Source organism: Aptenodytes forsteri, unplaced genomic scaffold (genome assembly GCF_000699145.1).
Source record: "Aptenodytes forsteri isolate BGI_AS27 unplaced genomic scaffold, ASM69914v1 Scaffold79, whole genome shotgun sequence".
Classification (NCBI taxonomy): domain Eukaryota; kingdom Metazoa; phylum Chordata; class Aves; order Sphenisciformes; family Spheniscidae; genus Aptenodytes; species Aptenodytes forsteri.
In genome coordinates, this window is record NW_008794776.1 from 1488654 (window position 1) to 1498777 (window position 10124).

The 10124-nt window shown below is 37.8% G+C and overlaps 1 protein-coding gene across 1 annotated transcript; it reads left to right on the forward strand.

The window, feature by feature from the left end:
* The first annotated feature begins 8 nt into the window (after positions 1-8).
* FZD10 (frizzled class receptor 10) lies at positions 9-1833 on the forward strand. Its single transcript, XM_019470779.1, has one exon. It carries the CDS (start codon positions 132-134, stop codon positions 1755-1757), a length of 1626 nt encoding a protein of 541 aa, XP_019326324.1. The 5' UTR covers positions 9-131; the 3' UTR covers positions 1758-1833.
* Positions 1834-10124: the final 8291 nt, after the last annotated feature.

Genomic DNA, 10124 nt, shown 5'->3' on the forward strand with positions numbered 1-10124 from the left:
TGGGGCCAGCGGCGAGGAACTTCGTGCAGACTCTCCTGGTGCTGGGCTGGCTGGCCGGCCTCTGCACGGGGATAAGCTCCATAGACATTGACCGCCCCGGTGACGGGAGGTGCCAGCCGATAGAAATCCCCATGTGCAAGGATATAGGGTACAACATGACGAGGATGCCTAACCTGATGGGGCATGAAAACCAAAGGGAAGCTGCCATTCAGCTGCACGAGTTTGCCCCCTTGGTGGAGTATGGTTGCCACAGCCACCTGAAATTTTTCCTCTGCTCCCTCTATGCCCCTATGTGCACAGAGCAGGTTTCTACACCGATCCCAGCCTGCAGGGTTATGTGCGAGCAGGCGAGGCTGAAATGCTCTCCTATTATGGAGCAGTTCAATTTTAAATGGCCAGACTCCTTAGACTGCAGCAAACTGCCCAACAAGAATGACCCTAATTACCTCTGCATGGAAGCCCCCAACAACGGATCAGATGAGCCACCCAGAGGATCCAGCATGCTGCCACCCATGTTTCGTCCACAGAGGCCCAGCAGTGGCCACGATCTGCAGCAGCACAAGGACAGCCTCAGCAGAACCTCCTGTGAAAATCCTGGCAAGTTCCACCACGTGGAAAAGAGTGCTTCCTGCGCGCCGCTCTGCACTCCAGGGGTTGATGTTTACTGGAGCAAGGATGACAAACAATTTGCTGTCATTTGGATTGCCATCTGGTCCATTCTGTGCTTCTTCTCCAGTGCTTTTACTGTACTCACTTTTCTGATAGACCCTCAGCGTTTCAAGTACCCCGAGAGGCCCATTATCTTCCTCTCAATGTGCTACTGTGTCTACTCAGTGGGGTACATTATTCGCCTCTTTTCAGGTGCTGAAAGTATTGCCTGTGATAGGGACAGCGGCCAACTCTATGTCATCCAGGAAGGACTGGAGAGCACTGGCTGCACCATTGTGTTCCTGGTTCTGTATTACTTTGGTATGGCAAGTTCCTTGTGGTGGGTAATCTTGACTTTAACTTGGTTTCTAGCAGCTGGGAAAAAATGGGGGCATGAAGCAATCGAAGCAAACAGTAGCTACTTTCATTTGGCAGCATGGGCCATTCCAGCTGTGAAGACCATAATGATCCTAGTTATGAGGAGGGTGGCTGGAGATGAGCTGACAGGGTTGTGCTATGTTGGAAGCATGGATGTGAATGCCTTGACGGGGTTTGTACTCATTCCTTTGGCTTGTTATCTAATCATTGGCACTTCTTTTATTCTTTCTGGTTTTGTGGCCCTTTTTCATATCAGGAGGGTGATGAAAACAGGTGGAGAAAATACTGACAAGTTGGAGAAACTTATGGTCAGGATTGGTGTCTTCTCAGTCCTGTATACAGTGCCTGCAACTTGTGTGATAGCTTGCTATTTTTATGAAAGACTTAATATGGATTATTGGAAAATCGTGGCGACTCAACAGAAATGCAAGATGAACAATCAGACTAAAAATTTAGACTGCATGATGAATAACTCTATTCCAGCAGTAGAAATTTTTATGGTCAAAATTTTTATGTTATTAGTTGTGGGCATTACTAGTGGTATGTGGATCTGGACTTCCAAGACTCTTCAGTCCTGGCAAAATGTTTGTAGTCGAAGATTAAAGAAGAGAAGTAGGAGAAAACCTGCAAGTGTTATTACAAGTAGCGGAATCTACAAAAAACCTCAACATCCACAGAAAACTCACCTTGCAAAATATGAGTCGACATTACAACCACCCACTTGTGTGTGACCAGGTTTTAGAAAAGACTATATCTCACCTTACAGACTTACAAATGTCCGCAGTAGCAGTCAGAAATTAAAAAATAAATGGTGCTTTTTTTTGTCAGAGAACAGTTTAATATCTCAAGGCAAAAAATGTATCACGCTGAATTCAGGACCTGGTGAAAAACTGAAGGTAAATGTACTTATGGAAAGGTTTTCAGTGAAAGAAATATTGTGAATTAAAACAGTCTCTTCTGTTACTAATTTGTAGTTAAGTACTTCATCCAGCCCTCTTTTTTTTTTCTTTTTTTTTTTTTTTTTTTTTAAGAAAAAAACCAACACCCTGTTTAACTTTTTCACATAGCTGAGCTGGATTTCGTACAAGTTTCTGAGTAACAAGGTATAGTCAAGTTCTATGGAGCAATTATTTTAATTTTAAAAGTGCCCAAGTGAGCATTGTCTCTTTAGGGAACCTAAGGTCCCAGAGAGGCCTATCCTCAGTAAGTACGCTATCTCTGAAAGCAACTTCCGTGCTAACTTTGGGGGGGGGGCGGAGAAATCCTTTATAACTCATCTCAGCCTAGTGGGTTTGGAGTGCCTAAAAATAGGTTCAATCTATAATGCTCAGCAATATTCTTTCACTAAAAGAGAAACTTCCTGCACCAGACACAAACTTTGTGAATAAGAATAATGTGCAATACATTTTTTTTCTTACCATGACATGAAAAGAGAAACAAGTATTTTGCTGTACATAAAGACAACAAAAGAAATCTCTTAACAAAAGAACTAAGAGGTCTAGTCCTCAGAAACCCTTTAGTGTTACATTTTGTTGCTTTTTAATGGAAATCAAGCCAATGTTATACACGTTTGGACTGATTTGTGCAAAAAAAAAAGGGGGGGGGATCAATTCAAAGAGACCCAAAGGGCTTATTGACTCTTTCTATTGTTAAACAAATTCTCACTATGAATAGATCAAGAAGCACTAGATTCTGCAAAGGGAAGCTTTGTACAGAGTGATGCTCTTTACTGTGCCGGGGGTGCACAGTTTTGTGCTGTATATATTTGTAATATACAATTATTTTTCATGCTCCACTATTTTATTAAAAATAAAATATGTTCTTTAGTTTGATAATTTTGTGTGTTCTAAACTTTCTCTGATGTGCTTTGTGGTTAATAAACTTGTTTTCTCAATTATTTGATAAAAGCACACTTTGAATATAATAGTTGTTGTTATACTTGCCTGCAAGTATAAGCAGATACAACAATAATTTACTCAAAAGAAACTGCAAGTTGGAATTAAATAAATGGATTTTGAAGTTGCATCTTTCTGTGAACCTCTGCAACTGAGAAAACTGAATGGGAAGAAGCTTTAGTGATGTAAAAAAGCTGCAGTGATGTAGAGTAGTACCATGTTTACAAAGCACGGAGATTACAACAATGATCCTTGGTTAACACCCCTTTAAAATTTGCATAGGGTATGTTCAGCATGTTAAAGATAGCTGGCTCACTTCAGCACAGTTTGAATACAATTCAGTCTCTTACTCTTCAGGGGTTTTTTTTTCCCTTCTAACACTACTGAAAGTATTACTATTATTTGGGAAAAGACTTCGGGAGGATCGGGAGAAAGAAGAGGGCAAATACAAATACAGAATTTGAATACTACTTTAGGAAAGCTATCTGACAGAGGTAAAATTGTAAATACATTTTCAAAAAGTTTTTAGTGGAGCATGATTTTGTATAAACCTGAAGTTTTACATGCAGTTAACTAACAGGCTGTGTGATCACCTGGTGCGATAGTAATAGAACCTCACTTTCTCACACAGGCTGTTCTAGAAAACCCTTTATCAGGTATCTCATCACAGAAAGAAGAGAGGTCTTAATGGACTTTGGTAGAGTGAGGATCCCTGTGACAGTCACCTTGTGGCTAGGAACTTTATAACAAAAGGATCTTTTTTAGTGGCCTGGTTTTTCAATTTATCTGTGCAGTGCTACAGATGAATTTTTGCCTTCTTGTAGTCTTTTTAAATGTTTCTAGCAATGATTAGGAACTTGAATGACAAAAATGATGTTGCAGGCATTATTAATGATCTTTATGTCTTAAAATGCACATAGGCAAAGCAGCTTTCAATATAAAATTTATCTTTTGGGGGAAGAGGAAATATATTTTTCCTCCCTTGTGCCTATGTGCCACTGTTTGATACACAGCTTTTAGATGCCCTGGAAGTTAATCCTGCTGGAGCCAAAGTAGGACATTGCACTAAACAAATCCACTTCTGAAACTACTGAATAAATGCCTTTGCATCTGTGTATGTTCTAGTTAAGATCAACTACGTTAGATCCCAAGAAATACAAAGTTTTTAAATAATCTGTGTATGACATTGCTACAGGAATCCTTCAAATATGTGTTTTGTTATTATGGATGTCACGTTGCCAGTAACGTATCTGCTTCACACAAATTTCATCTCTGTCGTGAATGTTAGTGCTGGTTTTACTAGACACAGAATTATTTAGAGAATGGTTTCAGGCTTCACTCTAAAATACATTAGGCACTGAAATAAACATCTCACTTTTTTGGTAGACTATAGAAAATGATTTGCTTTCATTGTTGATCATGTATTTTTACAGTCTGCTACTAGGATTCTGGAGGAGAAAAATAATGAAGACAGACATTCAACAGTGGCTGAATTCCTGCTGCCATTCTGAATTTAATCAGTTGTCAGCTTAGGCCCTTCATTGTCACCAGAGCAGAACTGCGAGTTCTTCTACGAAAATGCCAAATATGAATGCTCGGCTAGATGCATCATTTTGCAAATAGATTCTTGCTAAACTGTAAAATAAGAATTTAGATTTTATTTCAGCTTTGCAGTTATTCAGGAATTTTGGGGTTTTTTTACTGGTAAGCAAACTAGATTCTTTAAGTATATAATGAGGCTGATTTCATTGCATCAGGACTAGTGTGCTGTAAATGCAGCAGAGTATAAAGACTGTCTTTAAGGACGTCTTAAAAATTAATTAAATCAGAAATTGTTCTTCTTACTGTCCCATAACTCCTAACAGTCTTAACAGTTTAATACTGAAGTTGAGTTGCTACTTAAGGAATTGGAAGCTTACAACTGTTAAGGGAAAGTGATATACTTATTTTCACAACATTTCAGTGATTTAATATAACATTATTAATAATTTAACAGAGAATTTTATTCTTGTCTTAGAAGTCTGCACATTAGTTAAATGATGATGATGATGATGATAATAATACCAAAAAGTCTTTAAGAAAATATCACAAAAATAGTCTATATTGAACTTCTTTACTTTTCACAGTAATTTTATATTTTAGTAAAATCATGTTCTATTTTTATTTGTTGAATTTTATAGCATTTTTCTCTAGGTACCGTCAAGGCCTATTGGGTATTTGCTTATCAGTAGACTTTTAAGAAAAGTATCTATATGTGGATATATTAACAATTCAGTCACTCCATAGCAAACTTGTTGGGGAAGGAATGCAAGTCCAGAATGTCCTTCTGGAAAGGATATTTTATCAAAGTCAAAGCATTTATCATAAAAAAATCTCAAAAAAAATCATTCTGTTAGTGTATACATACACTGTAAATCAAGAATCAGATGTTTGCCACAGGCTTGTGTACAAGTGCCCTGTTCTCTCCCGTCGGAGCTGTAGATTACCGGTGAGGGTAGAAATTGTCTCAAACTCTGCAGGTTGTGATGATGCAGATTATGTCTCAACATTCAGGTAGAGATTCATATGTTAGGGCCAGGTAGAAGAAAGGCAGAAAGTTCCTTTTTTTTGGCACGGGTAGCTTGGTAGAGTACTTTTGTTTACTAAAGAGAGATTAATGAGGTAAGGGTATGAGATCAGCAGGGAAAAATGGGATTCAGAAAAAAACCCACAAAATTCTATTTACGATAATTTGAGTCCTGTTTCTCAGTGAAATGCCAATGCTTCTTAGAAATAGAAATAAAAATGAAGCTCAGTAGTTTCAAGGGTTAGTTTTAGGTATGACGTATTAGGACACTTTGAACAGTACAGTGCAAGCACCATGGTTGAAAGGATGTGAGGAGTTCAGTCCAGGAATGTTCAGACCTCTTATCAGATTTTTCCCAAAGTAGCATTTCATATGTATGTTATTATGAAGCCATTATTCACATATGGCTGTCTTTCCATGGCTTCAAACTGTATGAAAAGCCCAGTAACAACAATGTCTGTAACATACACCCTTCATATTCTAACACTTAAAATCCATGGCTTCAAGGGGATAGTTCTGTAATGATGGGATATTATGTGCTCAGGTGGTCTTTTGATGACAGGTGGTCTCCAACAACAGATGGCCTCAAAGGAGGAACTTCAGTGCATTTCAGTTTAAAACATTTACACATTTCTTTAAAAAAATTGAAATGTTATCCTTGTGTAATGTTCTTAAGTATTTTAGACAGAGTAGCCAAGTTATTAACACTGACAGATGATAAATCAGGGCATCCTTTAAAAGGTGGGTGATGGTGATTATGTGGTCTTGGAGCTTGCTTTGATCAGAAGTGACAGGCCTGTAAGGTCTGTGCCACTCAATCCCCCCTGAAGGGAGATCAGCACCTGTTTGCACTTTGAGGCTCCTCTACCTCCCACTGCCTTCCAGCACTATTTCATCTTTTCTAACACACTTGATGTTGATTGGCTTTAAGCAAAGTCATTATTCATTTACAAAACACTCCTTGATGGAGCTTACTCAAAACTGTATTTCAGTAGCAGTGTTTGTGCTGTTACAGTTAAGGTTGTAGCAACATTCCCATTACAAAAGCTTTATTTTCAGTGAGCTACAAGTTAAAATCAGCCTGGGTGCTAATATTAACCTGGTTTCATTTTTCTGTCCAAACAATAGTATGTATTGCCCATGAGTCTGTTCAGCTTGAGCTTTCTGTATCTTTACATGTTTATCCAGAAGAGTCATACGATCAGGTTTGTGAAACAAACAGGTCCTGGTTTGGTAGATCAGATTTTAGCTCAATAAATACTGTTCCAAATAGCTTTGTCTTACTTGTGAAATGTAATGGGTATTTCTAGAAAGTAGCACAAAACAGGGCTTTGACTTCACAAAGGGCCATGTGACAAATCACAGAAATGAGTCTCCACTGATTATTTAATATATATGCAGGACTTTGGTATGGACTTGCCAATCTAGATGTGAATACAGACAGCGGTCAGCGGTCTCTCATTAGTTAATTCTAGTGTGTCTGAGAACAGATGTGGTTCGTGCCTTTCTGGTTTGGGAGCCCAATTCTGCTTTTCCTGTAGTAGCAAAGTTAAAGCTTTGGGGAGTTGTACATCAAAGGCAGGACTGAGTGATCATTGTGTATATTTGTAAGGCATTGTTTAAAAAGGAATTCCTTCCATTCGTTGTCACTAGTTTCTTCCTTCTATTCTTCAAGATCTCCTCATAGATCTGCTCCACTGAAATCAATGGGTGTCCAACTAATTTCGGTGTATGCTTTGAATCAAGCTTCCTATCTCAGGGAAAGCATGTGCTACAGGAAAAGTCATTATTTTTTACTTTTTTTTTTCCTCCACATCGGAGCATTTTTTTTAAAGTCCTGATATGACATAAATTCATGATATGGAAAAAAAAATCAGTGAGTGAAATTGTTTCAATTATATTTTCAAAATGTGCTACTATGTTAGAATGGACAGAGTATAGTATGTTGCAAAAACAAGTGTCATATCAAAATGAAATTCAGAAATATTGGATGTTGCTAATGTTGGAATGGAGTGGAATTTTTTTTTTTTTTTTTAGTTTATTTAGGCTTTTTGAGAACACTGCACTTATATTTATTGCAGAATGCTCAGTATTAATAAATCTGCATTTGCTGCTGGCAGGATACCCCATCACAAATTTTTCAGGCAATTTACATCTTTGTTCATGAGTCTACCTTTTCCAAGGGGCTTAGACCCATAGTGTCCATGGGACCTAACGATGAACAGCAACATTTTGAGTTGAGCCCACAATGTGCTCATTGTTTCCTCCTTTCTTCACTGATCAGCACTTCTGTTCCCCTTCCCCTCTCTTCCACTGCTGATCAGTCTTTCATCATCTGCATGTGACTTGCTTCTCTTACCCTCCTCTCAAGTGATCCCATCCTCTTAGTCTCTAATCTGCCCACACACAGCTTTCTGTGGTACTGGCCAGTAGCTATGACTGCTTTGAGCTCTTTTGTTCGACATAAACGAAAAGATATTTCAAAACTTGTGTTTTATCTTTCTTTTTGGATAAGGACTGTGGTAAGAAACAGAGGTTCAAAGTTCTGAGCTACCAAAGGTGCTGATGAACACAGGAGACTGTCAAGAAGAGACTGCCAGTTCTGAGCAGGTGCCTTGAACTTGAAAATACTCTTTTGTTGAAGACAAACATCGTTTCGTTCTGTCTTGTATATTTATTTTATTTTTCCTTTATCTGAGACTAATATCTATCTGTGTGAAATAATAAACAGGAAGGGGAGAAAGAACGTTTGATCAATTGATAAAACAGGAAAAAAAACCCCACCTTGCACTCAAAAGCTTTTAGCCTGAGGAGAGGTTTGTATGCCTCAAAGCTTGCAAGTTTTTCCCAGTTATACCCAGCTGGTCTAATAGAAACATTATATCTGCCTTCAGCCTATCTTTCTCATATCCTTAGTTCCTCACAGCTATAGCAATGCTACGCTTACAGCCACATTACAAATAGCAATGATGAGACTGATTTTGACTTTCATGGTTCTTTAAACAAATTTTAAAACTGGACTATGATCACTACAATAATTTGATAACATTAGAAGTCATGGTATTGAAATCTGGACCTTTGATATTCTTTCTTTTATACCCTTTTTCTTCTTTTTAAGATTTTAGTGAATGTGGTCCAAATATTTTTATTTCATATTGTCATAATTTTGCCTTGTAAATTGATTTTTAAAGAAAGGACAGATTTCTACTGAGGTTTTAGGATTTTTAATTAATGTAGGTGTTGGAATTTTTTTGAATCCTGTCATCTTTTTTCTTTTTTAAATTACATAAAAGAACCTTTTTTGTTCTTTAGGATACTGGTATTTTAGTAATGAGATATGATGGTTTCCCTAGACTTCTCATCCTTTTGCATCAATCTCAATGCAGCCTTTTAGTTTCTGCAATAAGCCTTTCGTGTTTGACATAAGACATGTTGGTAACATTTTCATAAGTTATTCATTGACAATTAGTAGAGAATAAAAACCAAGCTACATGTCTACATATGATTTTTATGCTAACTTAACTTGATCAATTTGAAACCAGATTAAAAAAACTATTTAATTAAGTTGATGCAATTCCCAGTGTGTAGGCATGGTGATAAGTATAAAGGTAATTTTAAGGACAAGTAGGGTAAATCTGAACCGTGGGGTTTGGAAGATCAAGTCTCACTTCAGATGGTTTTGAGCTTGCAAATCCTTTAAGGTGTTTCAGTAATTTCCCTCTTAGAAATTTCGGCAATTGAATTGAAGCGTAACGTGAGGACCATAAGCATAATGCAATAGTACTATTCTACTATATCTTTATGACAATTTAAGGTATCGGTACAGCCCATTTACGCAACAGCACTATTGCTGAGTTTGGATTTTTATTCACAAACATAGCTCCCACATTATCTAAGCTTTATGCCTTCTTTATGATAGCGGTAAAGTTACTTTGCACAAGAGTGGCTGTTACAAACACTGTCATGGTTAAGAAGGGACAGACAAAAACCTTTTTCTACAACTGTAAGTCAGCTCAAGCTAGTGTTTTTTGGGGGCTATCTGAAACTTTGCCTGCCCTTTCCTCTGTGCTCTTTTATATCTGTACAGCTCAGGTCTTTTGAATTCCAGGTGGCATGGGACAGAACAGTAGATATATTTTGTTAGTTCTAGGCCAATCACAACCAAAGAATCATCCAGAAAATTTAATTAGCAAGGGTGAGCCTGTGTTTCTGTTACTGCTCCAGACTAGCTAAGCTAGTCTGGAGCAGTACTGAAGTGCTTGAAATCTTCGCTGAAACACATAGCCAAAACTTTTGAAGCGTACTGACTGCTACTTATAACACCATCCATAGATAGTGCAAACTATACTGCTACACAGTATTTGGGAAGTGTCTTAGAAAGAAGTAGCTGCAATCCTGGGTAGTATGTTTTGCTTTGTTTCAGTCTTGCTACTGAGATAGGAACATAGAGAGTGGACCAAATTTTATGTTTCTTTTCACACTCTGTAATTGCTCTTCAAGAACCTCCGTTGTATACCTAACAAGAACTGTGTGAAAGAGACTTCTGAATCTTGAATGCTGTAGGGTTGTGTTTGATAGCAAATTCCACAATGAAGTAAACACTGACTGAGTGTATCTATATGGAGTGAGTTGAAACT